This window comes from Phaseolus vulgaris, chromosome 8 (assembly GCF_051622355.1).
Source record: "Phaseolus vulgaris cultivar YP4 chromosome 8, ASM5162235v1, whole genome shotgun sequence".
Taxonomy (NCBI): domain Eukaryota; kingdom Viridiplantae; phylum Streptophyta; class Magnoliopsida; order Fabales; family Fabaceae; genus Phaseolus; species Phaseolus vulgaris.
Genome location: NC_143505.1, coordinates 1,612,484 through 1,636,084, shown reverse-complemented (window position 1 = coordinate 1,636,084; position 23,601 = coordinate 1,612,484). Strand labels below are relative to the sequence as shown.

At 31.4% G+C, this 23,601-nt stretch overlaps 1 protein-coding gene across 2 annotated transcripts; it reads left to right on the top strand.

The window, feature by feature from the left end:
* The first annotated feature begins 6,430 nt into the window (after positions 1–6,430).
* On the top strand, positions 6,431–22,357 carry LOC137823326 (importin beta-like SAD2). 2 transcript variants are annotated; one of them, XM_090293601.1, is made up of 23 exons: positions 6,874–7,171; positions 7,883–8,015; positions 8,108–8,195; positions 8,426–8,575; positions 9,442–9,604; positions 11,516–11,700; positions 11,775–11,948; positions 12,235–12,359; positions 14,522–14,667; positions 14,750–14,873; positions 14,942–15,122; positions 15,864–16,023; positions 16,130–16,171; positions 16,257–16,375; positions 16,471–16,669; positions 17,571–17,702; positions 19,284–19,387; positions 19,511–19,690; positions 19,861–20,000; positions 20,142–20,281; positions 20,431–20,591; positions 21,302–21,428; positions 21,503–22,357. In XM_090293601.1, exons 8-23 carry the CDS (start codon positions 12,340–12,342, stop codon positions 21,661–21,663), a joined length of 2,136 nt encoding a protein of 711 aa, XP_090149727.1. In that variant the 5' UTR covers positions 6,874–7,171; positions 7,883–8,015; positions 8,108–8,195; positions 8,426–8,575; positions 9,442–9,604; positions 11,516–11,700; positions 11,775–11,948; positions 12,235–12,339; the 3' UTR covers positions 21,664–22,357. The 2 variants fall into 2 exon arrangements, with proteins under 2 accessions (XP_068484509.1, XP_090149727.1); XM_068628408.2 differs by lacking the exon at positions 12,235–12,359 and having other exon boundaries at positions 6,431–7,171.
* Positions 22,358–23,601: the final 1,244 nt, after the last annotated feature.

Here is a 23,601-nt window from a genome sequence, read left to right as displayed (position 1 = left end):
CACAAAACATCTTCCATACAAATAGTGAAACCCTAAAATAACCCTCAACAAACAAAGAAACCCTCAAATAACATTCAACAAACAAAGAAAACCTTAGAGAACATCCACACACCACCCTCAAAGTCGTTGAATAAACTTTCAATGGAGGGGACAAGATCAACTCCTAAAAATGGATAAATCATAAACATTAAATGTGTCCTACATGTACATAACATTGTTAATGTCTATAACCTTTCACAATTCACGTGTGCACTTTTGTGTCCCAAATTATCAACAATTAACGTCATTTGTGGAAATTTAATAAAAAAAAAACAATTTACATATCTCATTTTGTAAACTGGACCAATTTACTGCTGCTTCCTTCCTTTCTTATACCATTACTCCATATCTCATTTTGTCATGCCATCACCTCCTTGTGTAGAATTATCATTATCTTACTGTATTAGTACATCATTTTAGGTTTACTTCAATTTTTATATGGGAATGAAAAAATTATTTACTTTTTCCTATGTTATGACTGGACAATATTACCATTAGATAGAAGGTTCACCTCAAATTATTGTTTTCTTATTAGAGTGAACTTAATCTTATGAAGACAAAATAGTACATAATTGTAAGATTTAACACCAAAGTCAAATAACAGTTGCAATGCAAAATACAAGTCAACCTTGTAATACTTTAGTTGGAAATAATTGGCACACTGAACTTATTTGTGATAATCAAGTCACTTTGTATCTTCTATGTAAATTGTTCTTTAATGAAATAACTAAATGCATAAATTTGTCATTGTGAGAGTCGAATTGTTATTAGGAAATATATTAGCAATGACTTTGTCCACGAAAATCAACTTGAATTTGTTCACTAAACTTTCCAATGAGGCTTGTGTTAGATTACAACAAAATGATAAATAAGAAAATAAAATAAAAAGAGTGTTAGATGGGAAAATAAAAGTGAAAATAGTATTATTTGAAGAAAAAAGTCATGTCAAGCAACATTATAGAATCACACATAATAGATAATAACAATAAGAAAATGTTTGTTTTTGAGGATGACATTGTAGCAAAGACGGATGAGTGTCACCCCTTCCACAGATCAAGGAGGGTGGGGGAGCGAGAGAGTGGATCGTTGGTACCCGAAAGTCTCTTCTCACCATTAGAAAAATAAGGAGAGAAGAGAGAAAGCCACGAAAGAATGCATGCAATGCAATGACGTTTGTGTCCTCCTTTTTATTTATGAAATTTGCCATGAATTAATCACATATTACACCTTTCTATCTATGTTTTTTAACTATCCACTGCATATATAATAAAACATAAAAAATTATAACTAAAATTGTAAAAAAGATTAATTATAAAAATATAAAGTATATTTATAATAAAATAGAAAAAAATATATATATATATACTAATAAAAAAATTAACTATATTAAAAATATAAATATTAAAATAATAATAATATTTAAAATTAAATTGTAAAATAATAAAATTAATTTAAATATTTTGTTTTTATTTATTTTAGAAATATTAAAAAAATAATCAGAATTAATAAAATACATTATTTAAAATTATAGGCTATTATTTTTGTAATTTTATTTATATCATATTATTCAAAATTCAATTGTATATTATAGTAATCTAGATTTTGATTTATTAAAAAAATAGAAAATCTATTTAAATATTTAAAATTATAAATAATAGAATTTAATTATATATCAACTGAGGCTTAATGGATAAATCATAAACATTAAATGTGTCATACGTGTACATAACATTGTTAATGTGTATAACCTTTCACAGTTCACGTGTGCAGTTTTGTCTTCAAAATTATCAACAATTAACGTCATTTTTGAAAATTTAATAAAAAAAAAACCAATTTACATACATTATAAAAAAAAAGTTATAAACAAACTGTTTTTTTTTTAAATCACGATAATAAATTGGAATATTAATCATAAATATACGAAAAAAAAATAAAATAAAAAAATAATTATACCTTCCAACTATTAACTTCTAAATTCGTAATCATTCCCCACAATTTTGTCTCATATATATATATATATATATATATAACTTCAAATAATACCTAACAAACATGAATTAAAGTAAACAAAATTTAGTATTTTTAAATACAATAACTGGTGGAACATTTTACATGTCACACTGTACCGGTCACATATATTTAATTAAAATATATCACGCACAATATTAATTAGTTACGATTTATGTCTAAATGCCTGATTTAAGATGTTTGATTGAGTTTGGATGTTTGTTAGTGATTTAAGAGCGATTTTTCATTTATTTTAAAAATAAAATGATATTTATTATTGTTGAAAATATATATATAATTTTAAACACATGTTGTCAAATAGGGCCATTCATAGGATTAAGGTTGGTTTAGTAGTTCCAAAATCTTTTTATTTCGTGTTTGAAAACTCATAAAATTTCAAATTTGTTAAAGTTAAGATAGGATAAATTAAAGTTATCATGATAATTTGATTTATAATTTATTTTTCCTCTCAAATGGTTTATGATTCACAGAGATGGAACGGAGAGTGAGTTGCATGTTTATTTCCAATGATGTGAAGATGCCAATCACTTGTGAAAGCTTCCTCGTTCAAGTGTGAAGAAAGGAACCAAAAGCCATGTATGCATGTGTGTTAGTCACATGATACATGCATTTATTTAAAATTAACTTTTTATAACTTTAATTTACTTTTAATAACTTCTCATAGTTACATAATTTATATACATTTTAACTGAAATGTTTGATTAATAATATTTTAATTCAAGTAGATTTAGTACACAAATAACTAATTTTTTTAATTAACTGTATTATTATATTTTATTAATTAAACAACAAATTAATTATATTAATTATTTCAAATTATTTTTCAAACATTTTTTACAATTTCCAATACTAAAATTTATTTATTTTGACACAACAAATATTTTTATGAGAAGTTTCCATGTTGTGACAATGATAAATAATTTGTATTTTTTAAAAAAATGAATATTTAAGTGCATCATAAATAATATACACAATTTTAATTAACTAAAATAAAAAATAAACACTTCATACTCCAGTGGGTAAATATTTTTAAAGATATAATTTTACACATTTTAAAAAAATAAAAATAATCTTACGACTACACTCAATCAAAATAATCTCACTTTTTTTTACATTTTCATCTTAAATCATTCCAAATTCATTCTCTCTATTCAAACATAACCTTAATAATTTTGCTGAACTAACTGATTGAAGTTAATAAATAAAGGGTTTATCGTACAACAAATTTGAATAAATTTGATTTTTCACGATTTTTTATTATTATATAATTTATAAATTAAAAAAAAAGTATATTTGTGAATTCCCAACCATCTTAAATATTTGCTGTTTGTATATGTTTTGATATTATATCAATAGAATATATTAGATCGAAATATTCTATCTTTAATAATATTTAAGGAAACGTATTTTATCAATGGTTATTTATTACTTCTGAAAAAACTCGTTGAAATATATTAATTTTCTAAGTCTTAAAGCTTTTCTTTATAAGTAACTGAATAATTTAAAATAAAATAACGTAAACAAACATTTTTAAACAAAATTGTAAATGATTTACAACTAAGATTATAAAAAATGTTAATAAATTAATAAAATGCTAAAAATATAAGACAATGTAAAGGCTTGAACAAGTATTGTTTAAAGTTCAAATTACAAGAGAAAGATAATAAATTAACTGGGATAATAATAAGTAAAACAATAAATAAAGAATTCCAAAAGGAAAGGATTTTTTTTTTCATAAAACAGTGTTGGTGACCAGTAATTTTGTTTCCGAGTTTCTGTGTATAATTTTTTTAGTTATAAATTTCACAATATTTTAAGGTAAAATTTGATTATTTTTATTTTATTTACTTTTTATATTCTACACGATATACTATGGTAGCTAACCCTTTAAGAAATAAAGTGACAATAATCACGTAATGTTTTACTTAGTTATCTTATTTTTGCACTACACATATCTAAATGCTTTTGATTCTCATATTTTGGTACACTACAAGAAAAAAAGGTTTTAATAGAGGTTATTTAGTGGAGGTTAATATAACCTTAGGAATTGATTTAATTAATTGAGGTTTTTTCTAAAACCTCAACAAAATAATGGAGGTTTTTTAACCTTAGCTAAATTCCAAAGGTTTATTCTAAAATCTCAGTAAAATAACAGAGGTTTTTTTAACCTTCGTTAATTTCCAAAGGTTTATTTTAAAACCTCCACAAAATAACGAAGGTTTTTTTAACCTTTGTTAATTTACAAAGGTTTATTTTAAAACCTCCATAAAATAACAAAGATTTTTTTAACCTTCGTTAATTTCCAAAGGTTTATTTTAAAACCTTCGTTAAATTCTAAATATTTATTCTAAAATCTCATCAAAATAATAGAGTTTTTTAATTTTTTTTAAGTGTCAAAAATTTATTGTAAAACATCAATAAAATATATTTTCTCAATTCTTAATAAATAGATATAATTAAATTTTTTAGTGAGTTTAGCCTAAACTGATATACATATTTAAATATGCTTTGAACTTAGGTCTTAGAGGTTGATTCATTAATTGAAGTTAGAAGGCACTTCATTAATTGAAATTATTATTCAATTCTTAAAGATTGTTTTTATGAATTTCAATAAGTAAAAATAAGTTGTATATGAAGTGACATTAACTTATCACATATATACATCATCATAATTTATTTTTTGGTTACATTTGCAGCATCAAATTTTGAAAAATCATACACTGGAAACTATTCATTATAATAATATTAATAATAATATTAATAATAATATTTATAATAATATTTATAATAATATTTATAATAATATTTATAATAATATTTATAATAATATTTATAATAATATTAATAATAATATTAATAATAATATTAATAATAATATTAATAATAATATTAATAATAATATTTATAATAATATTAATAATAATATTTATAATAATATTAATAATAATATTTATAATAATATTAATAATAATATTAATAATAATATTTATAATAATATTAATAATAATATTTATAATAATATTAATAATAAGATTTATAATAATATTAATAATAATATTTATAATAATATTTATAATAATATTTATAATAATATTAATAATAATATTTATAATAATATTTATAATATTAATAATAATATTTATAATATTAATAATAATATTTATAATATTAATAATAATATTTATAATATTAATAATAATATTTATAATATTAATAATAATATTTATAATATGAATATAATATTAATATGTATAAATTATGTTAATAATAATAAGTAAAATAAAAATGATAATATGACCAAAGAACTTCTCTAGTCTAGTGGTTAACCCTTTCCTGGTTATTGGAAGGACTTGGGTTCAAATCTTGGTTGATGTGCTTTCTTTGTAATATTAATTGTGGGCGTGGTAGTAATGCTAAATGAATATTTATTTAATGATTTTCTATAATAATTTCTTCATCTTTCATATATTAATTTGTAGTGTTTTTTCTTATAGGATTTATGGTTTAAGGAGGTTAATAGTTTAGGGTCAAATTTGATTACTTCTATTTTATTTATTTTTTATATTCCACACGATATACTATGAGCCGTTGTTAACCCTTGTAAAAAAGTGATAAAGATCACATAATTTTTTTACCTAGTTATCTTATTTTTGCACTACACATATCTAAATATTTTGATTCCTGTATTCTTATTGTAATGCTAAATGAATATTTTTTTTAATGATTCACTATAATAACTTCTTCAACTTTCATATTAAATTTTAGAGTTTTTTCTTTTATTTAAGATTATTATTTTTATTGAACTTGAGTAATTCGATTAAAATTATTATTTTTATCGATATTAACTGTTCAATTTCTCAATTTTTTATGTCTCAAATATATTTTTTCAAGGGATGAAAGAATATATATGTAAAATTAATCCGACATTTAAGATAGTGTATTAATGAGTCATAAATACTAGACAATCTTATATATACGATTTTCTTACTATATATTTATATTATCTTATGATAAACTTGTCCAAATTTAATATTCTTAAAATTTAATTGAGGTCTACTATTTGTTTGGATTTAATTAAAGTCTAATATTTCTTCAAAGTTAATCGAATAATAACTCTCATACAAACTTATTAACGTTTCAACTTTTAGTGAATGAAGATTATTCCATAAAGTCGTTAGGTCAAAAGATAAGATAAAAAAATATATCGACAACTCACTAGGATCATATGTTGAGATTGAAATGTAGATTAATTATAACATTTTTTACCTCATAATCTTTTTACAAGATTAATTATTATTTTTTGAATAATTCATAGAAAAATTAGTTGTGGAGCTTTATATCTAAACAAAAGCACCAAAGAGGAAAGGAAAAAACAAAACCTAAGATAAAAAATGAAAGCTTTGGTAGTGAGTTCTGTAATTAGGTGAAGTTGGCAGCCAACCCATCGAAGCGGCAGCTTCCTGGATAAGAGTGGAGAAGCGTACTCCAACCAAACACCAAAATCGCAAACGGAATTAAGAAATTACTCCTTAACGGTTTAACACACGTCACGGGGTTTAACCTATCCCGTACGCCTCTAACGTATCTTCGTACCCAAACAACCCGCTAAGTGTCCAACTAGACAAACAGGGTATCAGTTCATATATTTATTCTTCATTTTCATTTTTATTTTCATTTTTTTTATTTTTTATTTTTCTCAACGCAATGAAAAGTACTCTTCAGGTAGAGTAGTATGAAGATGGTTAAAAACCCGTAAACGTAAACCCTAGTAGTTTAAATAGCCTCCAACTTCTTCCACTGCTTTCTCTCTCTCTCTCTCTCAACACAACTCAACATAACACAAATCGCAAGGCACTTCATTCGATTCTCGTTGCTCTCAGCTTGCGCTCTAAACCCTAGAGCACGCTCTTTCTAGGGTTTAGATTTCAACTTATAATCGCTTTCGTAATTATTGCTTTGCGCGTTGATCGGAGTTGGTTCGTATCGGAGGTGTTTTGATCGAATTTTCGGTTCCATGGATCTTCCAAGTCTCGCTGTTATACTCCAAGCTGCTCTCAGTCCCAATCCGGATGAACGGAAAGCTGCTGAGCAGAGCTTGAATCAGGTGCGACTTCTTCCGATTCTCGATTTTCCTTTCTGATCAGAGTTATAATCGCTTTGTATTTTATTGATTCACTTCCGGTTAAGTGTTTACGAAGTACGGATAGTTGCGAGACGTGATGATATTTAGTGTCTAGCGTGGTCTTCTGTTGTTAATTTGAATTTTGGTGTATGGTTGTTAATTGAATCTGGCAGTTTAATATGATGAATTTAAATTTGGCGGTGTTTACTGATGATCTTTTTGAATCATGAGTTTTTTAATGTTTATGAAGCTCGTGCACTGGAAAATAAAGTAAAAAACATCGGAGTTTGTTGTAATTGAATGTATCAATGTAGCAGTTTGTTGACTTCTTTTAACTTTATGTACTTGCTGTTGAATTTGTATACAGTTTCAGTATGCGCCTCAGCATCTGGTGAGGCTGTTGCAAAATAGTTGTGAGACGTGATGATATTTAGTGTCTAGCGTGGTCTTCTGTTGTTAATTTGAATTTTGGTGTATGATTGTTAATTGAATCTGGCAGTTTAATATGATGAATTTAAATTTGGCTGTGTTTGCTGATGATCTTTTTGAATCATGAGTTTTTTAATGTTTATGAAGCTCGCGCACTGGAAAATAAATTAAAACACATCGGAGTTTGTTGTAATTGAATGTATCCATGTAGCAGTTTGTTGACTTCTTTTAATTTTGTGTACTTGCTGTTGAATTTGTATACAGTTTCAGTATGCGCCTCAGCATCTGGTGAGGCTGTTGCAAATCATTGTTGACAACAACGTTGACATGGGTGTACGACAAGTGGCTAGTATTCATTTCAAGAACTTTATTGCGAAAAATTGGTCTCCTATTGATGGTAGGCACTTTTTTTTATCATTGTTTCTTGTTAGATAATGAAGTGGGACGTTTGCTGATCGCACTCTTCATTTTTGGGGGTTGTTTATGTAGATACGCAGCAGAAGATTTCCCAGAGTGACAAAGATGTGGTGAGGGATCACATTCTCGTATTTGTAACCCAGGTTCCTCCTCTGTTGAGGTACGATCGTTCACCTTTGGTGCCTCATGTCTGGTGGCTAATCTTGTATATTTTGATGTGTTGATTTTTTGTGGTCATGTCTCTCCTTACCCTAGTGGGTGATGGCAACTAATGAGGTTTTAAATTATGTGGCATATTTCTTTTCTTTTTGAATAAGACTTGTTTTTTTTTTCTTTTTCAATTCTCCATTGTATTGATTTGCATTCCTTGCTTACGTGTGATGTTTATAGGGTACAGCTTGGCGAGTGCCTTAAAACAGTTATACATTCTGATTATCCTGAGCAGTGGCCGCATCTTCTTGACTGGGTGAAGCATAACTTACAGGATCAACAAGTCTATGGTGCATTGTTTGTGCTGCGGATTCTTTCTAGAAAATACGAGTAAGCTTTTAATATCATATCTTTTATACTGTAACTGAAATAACTGGGCTGATGTTCCTACCGAGTTCTGTTGGTGATATTTTTTCACTGTTTGCTAATTTTGTCCATTATTTTAGTAATAGTATTTCCATACAATATCGAAGTTCCTGTTTGGTTTTCATTTTTTTCATTGTACATTTACGATGTCATTTACTCACGAATTGGTTGTACTACTGTTGTTAGATCATTTCATTGAACTATAAATTTGTTATATATGTGTTGTATTGATAGAAAAAAAAGATTTATTAAGAGTGAGGAGAAAGATACAAATATAAGAGAATGAGAAACTCTCAATAATAAAAGATGTCACAAAAAAAGTGAAAAACAAAACATAAAAATAAGAATAAACTATATACACTAGTTGGACATGTCACCTAAAAAAGTGTCTGCTTTTCCAGTACAAAAAGAAATAATTAACTAATTAATTTCGAGTTCATTTTGAGGTGTTGAAGAAAATGAATGAGGATTAAGGTAACACCAAAAATTTGAGATGTTTCAATAAGTTTGGAGAAAGGGACAAATCTCATTCCATGCGTTTTGGTTAGTTTGATTATTTTGCTATGTCCATTAACAAGATTCGAAGTTTCCATTTCAAAAAAGTTGTTGGGAGGGGTGACCCCACCAAAGTTGACTATGCAGATCAGTTATTGGCAAAGCTAATAAATGCTCTGCACTAATAACGTGCTTAAATTTATTTCAAAGTATTAGATTTCTGATTTTGCAAGAGCTCATATTTTCAAAAGTATACTGTGAGCCTTCAACGGTGGTCCAGATTGATTAGTCTCGAATGTGTTAGGTTCATAAACTATTTTATTTTCTCTTCTCAGGTTCAAGTCAGATGAGGAAAGGGTACCAGTTTATCGCATTGTTGAAGAGACATTTCCTCATCTCCTCAATATTTTTAACGGGCTTGTCCAGATTGTTAATCCATCACTTGAAGTAGCTGATCTAATCAAGCTTATCTGTAAAATATTCTGGTCCTCCATATATGTATGCTCTCTTTCCTCATATGTATTCTTAAATTAAGGAATTTATTTCATGCATTATGCTGTAGATCAAACCTTGTTCAGAGTTCATGTTACATTTATTAATAGTCATTATGTAAAACCGGTGATTAATATTAATTATCGTGTACAATACATTCTATTTTAGCTCAAGGTGGTCAAGGTTGTTAAATTTGAGGGAGTATGAGTGTGTTTGGATCAATGTTTGAAAGTATTCAGACATAAGTTTTTCATATTTCAAAGCAGTGAAAGAAGACGCAACTCCCTTGTGTCACTGAAGTTAGTGTGCATAATGTTGAACATAATTTTTATCTGATCACACCCTATGTAAACTTTAGATTGTATTGGACTTATAGAGTTTACCCAAAACAAAAATAATATTTTTGAAAAAGCCTAATCGTAGTCCTAGAATTTGGGCTTAACTCAATTTTTCATAATTGTTTTGTAATGTGAGTTTTGCCAAACTTCATAAACTCTTTTTAAAACATAGCTTTAGTTGATATAGAATTAAACACCATCCTTGAGACAGCAATTAAGGCAAACCCCCCAAAGAGGTTGTAACTAAGGCAACTGCGGTTAAGGTGACTTTCCAACTCCCCCCAATGCCTAAGTTTACTGGCATGGAGTGTGGCTAATGTAGGTGGCTCAATCATGACTTTAGAATTGGCTCTTAAGCCATCTTAGAAGTTGGGCTAAAATTAACTTCATCAAATTGACTTGTAACTTTGTAAGGTGAGGATTGTGCAAGCTTTATAAGTTCTATTTAAGTCACACTTCTAGTTGATGTAGGATTAAACAATACCCTTTGTTGCAATTCAGCCAGCCCCTAAAGAGGCCACAATTAAGGCTGCTTTCAAACACTATTATCAAAACAAAATATAGTATCTCACATAATAAGTATTCAGCATTCTAGCTTCACAATTAAGCAAACCATATAATGGAATTGGATCAGAAACAAAACTACCTGAATTTTTTACCGATAGAATCTGTAATCAAAGTCTTGAATAGGGAAGGGAACAAACAGAAGAATGGAACGAATTCTCTGGTGATCCAAGAGTCTTTGGTACCTGAATTTTATTGGTAGAGAACCTTAATCCCCAATCTGGTTAGTCTTGAATAGGGAAGGGAATGAACAAACAGAAGAATTGAATGAATTATCTGGTGATCCAAGAGTCTTAAGTCTCTTCTCTAGAGTGAATATTGAAATACATGATATTCTTCTTTTAGTTCTCCTACCTTTTTACAAGTTCTCCCCTTTCACCTCACTAATCAACTAACTGAAGTTAATCAAATCTTAATTAAAATAAATGCAATGCCTTTCTTTTACGAAAAGGAATGATACCCTTCTGTTAAATTTTAGTTGAAATACATGATACCATTCTGTTACACTGGGGTAATGTCTTTTAAGAAATACATGTCCACTGTATTACTTCTCATGTAGACCTTCATTATTGAAGGCCTACTATCTCCATGGGAACAAAATTTTGAGAGTACATGTAAAAATCATACATAAATGACGAAATTGAATGATCGTACAAGTTTCTGTGAGTTGACTTGATTTCACCTCTGAAATATAAGTTTACGAGTCAAATAACAAGTTTGACAACCATGAATTTTACTATCTTTTCATCCCTTGTCATTGGGTTTATATTGCCATTAAATCTAAATAAGCAAAGATTAGAAAGTTATTGTGGGATTTATTATGTGTTTGTGTGTGAATAAATCTTAGTTTCATTTGTTTTTGGTTGACCTTGTTACTGGGTATAAAATGAAAGAAAGGAGAGCATCTTTTACAATTTAGATAGCGTTTTAAGCCACCTCACTTATTTGATGCTTCTCGTCACTCAAATCCCAAAAGTTGACATGTGCAATTATGGATTTTGTTGAATTTATTCAGTTGGAGATTCCTAAGCTGTTGTTTGATCAAAATATCTTCAATGCTTGGATGATGCTTTTTTTAAATATATTGGAGAGACCTGTTCCCTCTGAAGGTCAACCTGTTGATCCCGATCTTAGAAAATCATGGGGTTGGTGGAAGGTCAAGAAATGGACCGTTCACATTCTTAATAGGCTCTACACTCGGTATGTTGAGGTGTGGATTGATTTATATATTAAATTTTTTTTGCTGTGTCACTAATTCTGAATTTCTATGACAGTTTTGGAGACTTGAAGCTGCAAAACCCTGAAAACAGAGCCTTTGCCCAAATGTTTCAGAAGCATTACGCTGGGAAAATTTTAGAGTGCCACTTAAATCTGTTAAATGTTGTTAGAGTAGGGGGCTATTTACCTGATCGAGTTATCAACTTGATTCTTCAATATCTAAGCAACAGGTGGGCATACATTGCAGTCACATTTTGCATTGTTGAATCATATTATATAATCATATTCTAACTCCTTTCATTAACTGCATGTTGTTAATTCTGATTAATGTCACATCTATTGGTAAACTTATTTTCTTCTTGAACTCACTGGGTTGGTTATAAATGGATGGATGTGTTGACTGTAGTAGCCTGGTTTGGAGAGGTAATGTAAAAACCATTAAGGTGTCTTTACCTAACAGGTTTGGCTTTTAGGATTGTTGGTTCATGATATGATTTTAGAGCTTTTGTGACCCAGGGGTCTAGATTGCTGTCCCCATTCTTCCAATAAAAGGTTGAAATTCAACAAAAAGCTGGTGGTTTCATGCATTATCTATAATTCAAAGAGCTCTTGCCTGAGGGAATGCTGCTACTGAGGAAAATGTGAGTAAGAACTGTTATGAGCAAAAAAAACTGAGATTTCCTTGATGATTCTGGTTCCAAGCACTTGTAAAACTTGAATAGATATTGCCTTAGTTTGATAATTTTGATGTAACATATGATAGAACATGAAGCAGTATTATTTAAGACACATGACATTGAATATTGGAAAAGTGGGCTCCATGTCCACAGCCACGACCTTGATATCTAAAGACATGACCACCACGAAATGAGGAGGAGCCATGAAAGGCAGTAACAAGTACTTCAGCTTCTTGATTTTGTGCAGATTTTGATGGAACAACAGTATTGCTCTCTTCATTTAGTGAATTCGTTTTGGACAACGAACCTTAAGTTAAATTTACAGGGGCAGCATCCAGCAAACTTTCTTTCAAAACTTTTGTAGGTGAGATTCATGAACAAGAAGTAAAGTTTCAATTTCTTCAATTGGTAGCGGTTCAAACTTACTTTCAATGACAAAAATGACAAAATCACGGTCTTGAGGCAATTCTTCAAAAATAACTTCCATGGATGTGTTCTTGGAGAGAAACAAGATCTCCAATAGAGTAGAAGTGAGACAATTGATTAACGCTTTAACTCATAAGAAACTCTGCCGTCAGACAATCTTCAAGAATTTTGGATTGAAGTTCAATGCAAAGTTGTTGTAGAGTATACATTTGTTTATGAAAATAATCAGGAACTTTATCGCAAACTTGATAAGAATGAAGGCTACCCAAGACTAGAAAGAAATGGGGTGCTATAAACTTAGAGTGTGTCAACAACATTTGATCTTGCTGTTAAGTGCTATATGTTGGATTGATTTTTCCAGCATCACAACCATCTTCAGTAACAAATCAAAAGAGGAATCGATGGATCAAAACAAAATGTTTGAAGACAATGTGGTTTAATACATGACTTAACCTCTTGTTGCCATAGCAAGAAGTTGAAATCATCAAGCTTCTCTGAGATTTTGGCAGAAGCAGCAGAGGATGGGATGGGAGGAGGAGGAAGATTGCCAAGGTTTTCTGCCACAAAAGCCTGTTCAAGAGTTGGATACCATGTTGAATTGATATAGAGAAAGAAAATAACTGATTCTATTGCTGTATATGAGGTGCTTGCAACAGAATACATGAAGCTCTTTATATAGAGTTAAACTAATTGTAACAACTCATAGTTACAGCTATGTAAAAGCTAGCTACTATACAAAAATTGAAATCTAAACGATTAACAGCAATATAACTGTCCAGTAAAACAGTACTAACACGTGTAAGCAATGCCTGTTGTCTTAACTTTTTCCTGTGTAAGAATGTACGACCGTAGTGTGCTTAGTGCAATGGTGGGATCTGGACAGTTGATGGGTCATGATGTATTTTTAGACATGTGTAATAATAGTTCCTGTTATGTGTAGAAGTTAGAAACAGTAATGTATTATTATAATTGTTATAAAAGATATCTTATCCTTCATTAACTGTTCTACATTAATCTGTATTACAATTAGAAAGTGCCTCAATGACAATTATTCATTGAAAATAACTGATAGCAGTTATTTATTAGTGTGTATTTCATAATGGGGGGTGTACATATGTGTCATTATTTGAAGTTTGTGGTTACTACTTTTGTCTCTAGGAAGACAGGTGTATTGTATTTGTGTGATTTCTGTGTTCTGCATTATATCCAATTATTTTTCAAATATCAATTGATATTCTATCTGCAATTATAAGCTTATGGTATGCATTAAATAAATCTCACTCGCAAGACTTATTCCAATAATTGCTGCTCATCGTAAATTCAGGATTTCAGTGAACTTATTCAAAAACTCTTATAACATGAACCTAGTAAACACCGAAGTTCAATCTTCTGAAAGCTAAAGGAGGAGTAAATGCTTGACATTGTAGTAGAGCATCTATTGTCATGGGGTCTTGAGGCTTTGTACCTGTAGCTGTTACTATAGAAATGAGTGCCCCATGTGTGATGCTAGTATATTTCTGCTATTGGTTCTTCATGAATGTATCTTTCTCATTCCTGAATGTCAAATCAGACCAAGAAGAAAGTTGTTATTGTCTGTATAGTTAGGGCATTTGGATAGTGATCATGAGTTGTTGAGTGCTATATTTGGTGCCACTAGAGAGCACACATTAATTATTTCTCTGTTTTGGCATCATATGCAGTATCTCAAGGAATAGTATGTATACTCTGCTGCAACCACGGCTTGATGTCCTTCTTTTTGAAATAGTGTTCCCCCTTATGTGCTTTAATGATAATGATCAAAAGCTTTGGGATGAAGATCCACATGAATATGTAAGGAAAGGCTATGGTAAGTTACGTTGGTGTGTATGCAAACAATATTTCAATAAATTGCACTGGGATTTCTTATGGCTTCTAATTCTTTGTTACAGACATTATTGAAGATTTGTATAGTCCTAGGACCGCTTCCATGGATTTTGTGAGTGAGTTGGTTCGGAAACGGGGGAAAGAAAATCTTCAAAAATTTATTCAATTTATTGTTGAAATTTTCAGAAGGTAATGGTTTACTGTTAGAATGAATGATCTATAATTGGGTGCAATATTTATGATTTGCTCTGCACTAGGTATGATGAAGCTTCTGCAGAATACAAGCCCTACAGACAGAAAGATGGTGCTCTCCTTGCCATCGGGGCACTTTGTGACAAATTGAAGCAGACTGAGCCATACAAGTCTGAACTTGAGCGAATGTTAGTGCAACATGTCTTTCCCGAGTTCAGCAGTCCTGTTGGCCACCTTAGGGCTAAGGTACGATCTCCAATTATAGTTTTTATCTCCATTAATATCAATGTGATGTTGGACTTTGGTGGGAAAGAGAAGAAATAGAAAGACAGAATGAAAGAGAAATATGGATGAAGAAACATAACAGAGAGAGGGGGAGGGGGGAGAGAGAAAAACAGAAATCAAAGAACTGTGCTGCACTTTTTTTATTATCATTCCAGTCTCCTAAACACAACTGAGCTTTTTCTATAAGCAGGTACCCAACAGCTATGAAATCCAATTTAACAATAGTCAAGTAACATTGTTCTATTCATATTTGCATACAGTACCCTTCATCCAAAAATGATACAATACCCTCAAGGGTCTTGAAATTCAAATGGGATGATAAGAGGAAGATAATATCTGATCAGTGCCCAAAGATTTCTAGATCTGCTTTCTAGAGTTACTCACAAAAGCAGGATCTACTTCTAAGTTTCTCAACTTGTGCTTCATATAATCAGTAGATCTGTTCTATATGCAGTCTTGAGTGCTGTATATGGATGCAAAAGGCGCATACAATGGGCATATTTGTTAATGGTGCAATTAACATCCTTGGCACGGCTGGAAAAAATAAGGGTTTTTGGCTGTTATTCACTGTGTTCTATACTAACTAAATGAAACATTATTTGCAAATGCATATTTTATTTGATTTCGTTGAGTTATCTAAAATTTACTCAGACTATGGAACTATTTATTTAAACTATAATTTATTTTTTGTTCGAAAAACAGGCAGCATGGGTGGCTGGACAGTATGCCCATATTAACTTTTCAGATCAGGACAATTTCCGAAAGGCTTTGCAGTGTGTGGTATCCAGAATGCAGGATTCAGAACTTCCTGTGCGGGTCGATTCTGTTTTTGCTTTGCGCTCTTTTATTGAAGCCTGTAAAGGTGGCTTTTACCTTCTCTTCGTATTTTTTGTAATTAATATGATTTTTTTTTCTATACGATTAATGTTGTTTATACCTGTTTTTTTTTTCATGACATGCTTATGCAGATTTGAATGAAATTCGTCCTATTCTTCCTCAACTCCTTGATGGTATGATGGTGTGAGAATTTTGTTTCACTCCAGAATTATTATTTGACTAGCTGAATAAGTTTTAACCAAGCAAAATTTTATCCAGAGTTTTTCAAACTTATGAATGAGGTTGAGAATGAGGACCTTGTGTTCACATTGGAGACTATTGTGGACAAGTTTGGGGAAGAGATGGCCCCTTATGCCCTTGGGTTGTGCCAAAATTTGGTAATATTTGTTTTCCTTTCACAAATTGTTAAAAGAATTTTTTAACAATTTCTAGAGGTAGCATAAAAATAATTTGGTTTTATTTTAAATTACAGGCCGCTGCATTTTGGAGGTGTATGAACACTGCAGAAGCTGATGATGAAGCTGATGATCCGGGTGCTCTGGCTGCTGTTGGTTGTTTACGTGCTATTAGTACAATACTTGAATCAGTGAGCAGGCTTCCTCACCTTTTTGTTCAAATTGAGCCAACTTTGCTTCCTATAATGCGCAGAATGTTGACAAATGATGGTCAAGGTACCTCTCTCTATGCTGCCCTCACACATGACAATATCTGTCCTGCATTTTGCTCTGTCATTATTTTGTGTTCGTGTTATGTGTATATACACATCTTTTCATTAAGAATTACAGAAGTTTTGGAGAAGAGGGTACAAAGAAAACAGAATCACCAATTAAGCAAAGCTTGCTAAAATCTCTCAGCATCTTAGTTAAAAACTCCTTAAAAATATAGGTAGTTTCTACGAAATAAAGGCCAACTGCTTAATCTTATCTCTGACAATTGTTGTGCTAAAACAACCCCTTTAAAAATTCTAAGTTTCAGTCTCTGACCATATGCACCAAAACATTTGTATATTTTGTGCATTTCCACAAAAGCGTTCTATTTTTCTGTCTAGACCATTGAAGCTAATCATAAAAATTGGTCCAATGATAGACACTCAGAAGCGAGCTGGAGTAAATTTGTACATGGAGAGAAAAAAAAAGCAGGCCTATTATTTTAGAATTCCTTCTTATTTATTAGCCAAAATGGTAAAAAAAAACCCATCTTGTTCTTTTTGGCAGTTGTCCAGCTGTACAGTTATTCTGGTTGTTAAGCCTTGTGCAAGTATATTTTTTCTGTAAGAAATGGGCAATAATAATGGATTTTTCTTCCCCTTCTAGTAATGTTTCGTAACACTTTAAGATGGCTGTATGAAGTAGTTGATCGCTATTTAGGACTTCCTCTACATGCTTGAACTTATTAAAATGAATGTGATGCTGAAAAACTTTTGAAGCCTTTATATATTTGCTTCTTTAATTTCTTGGACCCTGTATTTGTGTTTGTGTAATTATTAGACTGTGATATGTAAACCATGGTTTGTATATTTTAATTTTGCTTGGATTTTCACTAATTTCTACTATCTTCGTTGTGTGTCTACAGAGGTTTTTGAAGAAGTTTTGGAGATTGTATCTTATATGACTTTTTTCTCTCCAACAATATCGTTGGATATGTGGAGTCTTTGGCCATTGATGATTGAAGCACTGGCTGATTGGGCAATTGATTTCTTTCCAAGTATGTGCTTCTAACAACTTTTAACTCTTTTTTCTATGCTAATGTCTTAATACATAGTTTACATAATCTTTGAATGGTCTATTTTATTTTTCGATATTAAAGCTGGAGAATTAACCAGAAGATGAACACAACAATGGAGTGTTTCTATTAATAAAGAAACAAGCTAAACATACAACATGGACAATTTTCTCTGGTTAAAAGCAATATATATCTCATATCTTCCTGTGAATATGTTGAAGTATGAGCAGTTATCATGCCCAATCTCTTCTTAAGTTTGATGTTGGAAGCCCGAGTCCTAGTTGGTGCTATTTTGATAAGAAATAACATCTATTTTCCATGGAAAATAACAAAGTAGAACTGATGTTAGAAATATTAAGACCATAGAGTTGATAAATATGACTTGGGCTTCAAATGCCTAATGACCCAAGCTGAAAGGGGACATAGTTCCAATCCTTAAGTCCTCTCTTAGTCGTTTAAAGCAGAATTTTCGTGCTCATGATACTTGTCAAGCTATGTGGGTGCAAGCGAAGATTCTTTATATAAATGAAATGACAGTCAACACTAGTGTGGGCATTTTGCCAAAGTCATGTTGAGTGTCTGTCTACAGTTTGGTGGCACTGTGGGTGACTATTTGGGCAATGTTCATGGTCTTCTAAATGATTTTAATGAAAATTTTCCTTGGCTTCAACCCCTTGTGGCGAACTTGAACAGTGCCAATCCTTTTTCTTGTAGTTAGGTTTGTTTGTGTTATTTATTGGTTTGCTATCAGATTTTATGTTTTTCGACTATCCCAACTTGAATTCTCTGTGGTTCTTCTTGCTGCGTGTACTGGCCAAATGATTGGATAATGTGGATGTGCAGCAGCACCTTTAGACTCTTCTGCCAGGGTCTCTAGGGCAGTGATCACAACTTATCTTTGAAACCTGGAAAGTCTCGTCCCAAGTGTAATAATTGCCATGTTCTAAATACAATCTTTCTATTTTCCCAAAAATATATTTCTTCAATAGGAACAAATTAATGTACATTCCATGCTGTTTTTCGTCTTTCCAAAATATAAGTGAAAATGATTCTATGACTAAGTGTTGTATTTCTTCAGAACTTATTTTGTAACAATCCAAGGTATAATTACTAAGTTCATATTCTTCTCCTTAGACTTGAAATTATTGGTCTCAATTCTAAAGTTAGAAGCTTGTGGAGTTAGCTTTATGCAAACATGTGCTGAATAATTATATATTTTAATAAATGCTGTTTCTCGTCAAATTTCCTTTGCTTGATTGTGGTGATTATGTCATGTCCATATCCTTTTTGCTTTTGTGGTTTAGTGGTTTTCTGATTCCTTTACAAAATGCATGTTTGTTAGTAACTGATGTCAATATTTTTAGTTTTGTTCTTGAATGCATAGTTCCTCCTTTTTACTTTCATACACAGACCTGGTATTGATACCTGTTCTGGTCTGTTTACATTGAACTTGGGTTTCAAATAGTTGTTGCTTTCACTTTTCAAGACAAGCATATTTCTAGTCTATCTTATCTTGACCTGCTTGGAAATTTATCATCCTTCTATATGATCTCTTTTTTGCAGATATTTTGGTTCCTTTGGACAATTATATTTCGAGGGGAACTGCTCAATTCCTTTCTTGCAAAGAACCGGACTATCAACAGAGTTTGTGGAACATGATTTCATCAGTGAGTTATTTTTACCTTATTACTTAAAGCATCAACTATTTGGTTGGAGCCTGGTGGTTGATCAGTGATCATTATTATTTTTTGTGTTATTACCGAGGTCTCTGATTTTTATATCATATATAGGTTATGTCAGATAAAAATATGGAGGACAATGATATTGTACCAGCTCCCAAGCTTATTGAAGTTGTGTTCCAGAATTGCAGAGGACATGTGGATCACTGGGTTGAACCATATCTTAGAATTACTGTTGAACGCCTGCGTCACACTGAAAAATCATATTTGAAATGTCTTTTCATGCAAGTGGTAAGGGAATGTTACATTCAATGGTTGAATTACACGAATGACTAAAGTAATGATGAAAACAGATTTTGTTGCTCTTTGGCTATAATGTTCTGATGATATCTTGATTGTGCTGGTGTCTGTTGTATTGATGTACGCTCAATACCTGTTCTAAGACGAGTTGCTTTTTTCAGATTGCAGATGCTCTTTACTACAACGCAGCACTGACTCTCAGCATATTGCAAAAGCTAGGTGTTGCATCAGAAATCTTCCATCTTTGGTTCCAGTTGCTACAACAAGTTAAGAAGAGTGGAATGCGTGCTAATTTTAAAAGGTTTGTTAATTTTACCTTTTGCTATCACTTGTTCCCATTTTACTTTGTATGTTGCCAACATGCTTCTGTACAACAGTATAGAGATTGTCTGATGACAAATTGAATGTGTCTGGTGATGGTAAACAAACATTGTATGTGCAGGGAACATGAAAAGAAAGTATGCTGCCTTGGTTTGACGTCATTACTGGCACTTCCTTCTGATCAATTGCCGGCAGAGGCTTTAGGAAGGGTGTTTCGGGCGAATCTTGATCTTCTAGTTGCCTACAAGGATCAAGTTGCAGGTCTTATGTCTTCCTTGTCTCTGTAACTGAGTTCTCACAATCATATTTTTGGGGGGTAGACTGATGTCATTTGTATCGGTTGCTTGGCCTAAACTCCTAACAGTAGTTTTGTTAGTGCCTAATTTTCATGTTTATTGTACTGATTGCAGAAGCTGCAAAGGAGGAAGAAGCTGAAGATGACGATGATATGGATGGTTTTCAAACTGATGATGAAGATGAGGATGGCAGTGGTTTTGACAAGGAAATGGGAGTTGATGCTGATGACGGGGACGATGGTGATACTATCACACTTAGAAAGTTGGCTGAACAGGTATCTGGATATGCTGGCCTTAAAAACATTTGCTTGCATATGAGTTCTATAGTATGTCTATATGCAGATATGAGCTGCAAGATGGATATTCTAGTAGTTCATCTTCTGGTCAGGTCATTATAGTTTTCATTGAATTTTGAAAGACCCAGTTTAGTCAAATTTGAAATCTAGACTAGTGAATTTAAAAAAGTGTTCATCCTTATGTGGTTCGGTTTTGGTTGAATTGTAGTTGTGTCTGTAATATATTTTATTATGAAGTTCACTATTGAAATAAGTATAGAGAACAAATGAAAAACCTGAAGTTTAACGTTAAAATAATTTTTTATTTGTTAATTTTGAAACTAATCTTATAATTTTAGATCTTGTTTTATAACCATCTAGGCTCAGCAGTCTCTTGCTGCAGCTGCTGCCAATATATAGTGGTACCATTTTGTTGGTTTTTATTCCACATACCAATTTATTTTTTCTTTAGGATCTGTGCACCTAGTAAGAAATTTTGGTCCATGTCAACACTGGGTCCAGTAAGACAGGATCAAAGCTTCTTTCAGGAAGCTGATAAAAACTAGCTATAAATTTCTCTAAAATGAGTCGAACAAATGAGATAATCTGTCCCTCCCCCCTCCAAGTACAATTATTGTAGCTTCAGTTCATCTTATAATTTATTGTTCAATCTTTGAATTTTGTTTTCATTCTGCATCTGTTGGATGTAGGCGAAATCATTCAGGCCCAATGATGAGGACGATGATGATTCAGACGAGGACTATAGTGATGATGAAGAGTTGCAGTCCCCAATTGATGAGGTTGATCCTTTTGTTTTCTTCGTGGATACAATCAAAGGTAAGCTAAAATGCTTAGTGTTCCCCATTGTCATCATGTTACACACTCACCTTACAAAATAATTTTTATTGTAGTGATACAATCATCGGATCCATTGAGATTTGAGAATCTCACCCAGACACTTGAGTTCAATTATCAAGCTCTTGCCAATGGTGTTGCCCAGCACGCCGAGCAGAGAAGGGCAGAAATTGAAAAGGAAAAGCTAGAGAAGTCAACGGCTGCTACAACTTCTTAAGCTTCTGAATGTACATTATTACTGTTGCTTATTTTATTCTCAAGTTCTCAGATGTTACCCATTCTTTAGGAGAGAATCAGAGGGTTGCCTATATTTGAGGCATTTGTCGCCTTTGTGATCATCAGTTGGTCTTTGATCATGAAGAGTTTGCAGTTTTGAAGTGCTTGGAGATCTGTGCAAAGAAGCTCCTATTGACTTATGGAGCGGGTGATGCGTTGAGGAAACTGTGAAGTTAGCGCTTTCTACAGGTTTTAGTTCAAGTTATTGTTTGGTGCTATGGGCTGTCTTTTTGGAGTAAAGTGCCCATTCTTGCCAAGACCGTGTTGTTCCCGCTACCCCTTTTTCCCTTTTCCCTTTCGCGGTCTCCTTTTATAGTCTCCATCTATGTGCCAACCGTATTATGTTTCATGGATACGAGTTCAGTTCTGTAATATTTGTTGCCTGTCACATAGACAGGTATGTAGGGTCGCCAATTGCTTTATTGGTAATTTTTGGTGAGGGATGATATACAAATTTTTGTTTTTTTACACCTTTTTTCGGTCATTATTTTTGGGTTGAGAGTATAGTCCACGAGTATTGATCAAGGTATCAGTTTTGGGGTTATACGAAGCTTTTCAAGGGTCCCATAATGCAGGTTGTAAAACAGTTATGTTCATTCATTATATAAAATATTTTGTGGGAAGAAACAAATCAACTCGATTCATGTTTGGCGGGGAATATAGTTATCTTACTAATTTGTTTGAGAATATGCAACACCCAAAAGTATAATAGAAAAATATTATTGTTTTCAGGAGTGTATTAATGAGTGTTTTTAAAACAGGTGAAGTCCATATGTAAATAACATTATAACGAACTGTAGGAACGCTGATACTTTTCATGGTCTTTACCCACCTGTGTACCATTATTTTGTGAACGAACTCCCGCAACAAATGTATTATGTTAAAGAAACAATATTAGTGTGGCGTTATTTGCGAAACTTGTGAGTACTGTAAAGCAATGTGTAAAGTAACGATTGACTTTCTTAGAATATAAATCATATCAATTTGTTTGTGAATTATTCTTTAAGAACGTGTAGGAAACGTTGCGTTAATAAACTTCTTTGAAACGTCTCTACAAAGATCGAATATTCAACTTTCAATCTCCCCATGTTGCTTTCAAGTTACCGAGGAACTTTTTTTAATGGAGGAATTTTCTTTTACTCGTTGACATATCTGATGTTATGTTTGAAGGTCTTTGAGCATTTGAGATCGAAAATTTGGACTGTCAAATTTGTTTATTAGTCATATGAACGCGGTACATGTAATATATAGTTATTGTAAATGCATCTTTGTTTAATGATTTAAAACTCTTCCAATAGTTCAGTTTTTCTACCGTTGTATACTACCCTTTAATAAAAGTTAACATAATGTGATGAAAATCATGCCTTAAAAATGTTTTCGTGGTTTAATCTTAAAATTTGTGCCAAAAATTGCTACTTACCATTGTTTTTATCGCTCGTTAACACAATTACTTTTTATTATCGTTGCCGTGATTACATTGTGGTTATTTTAAATACAAGGTTAATGCTACTACAACTGAAAAACTGGATTTGGAGGCCTTCTAAGATACAACTCAGACTATATATACCCTTCTAACCAAACTCATACATCGCTTTCTTTGCTTCTTAATGGAGGCTAATTCTTCTTTCAAAACCACATGAAGAATATGTTTTGTCCGTAATAATTTAAATGACTTTGTCTTTAAGATATTTATATCTATAAGTCAAATCACAAGTTTCTGGATATGTAAGTCCATAACTAATATTTTACTCTTGGATTTGTCCATCTGGAAGCTTATCTTTGGAAGCATACCTGACTAACATAAATAACCTTCTGGATGCTAAGATCTGTAAGCTTATCATTTACAGCTCACCATTCTGAACATGGAAATCTGAAATTC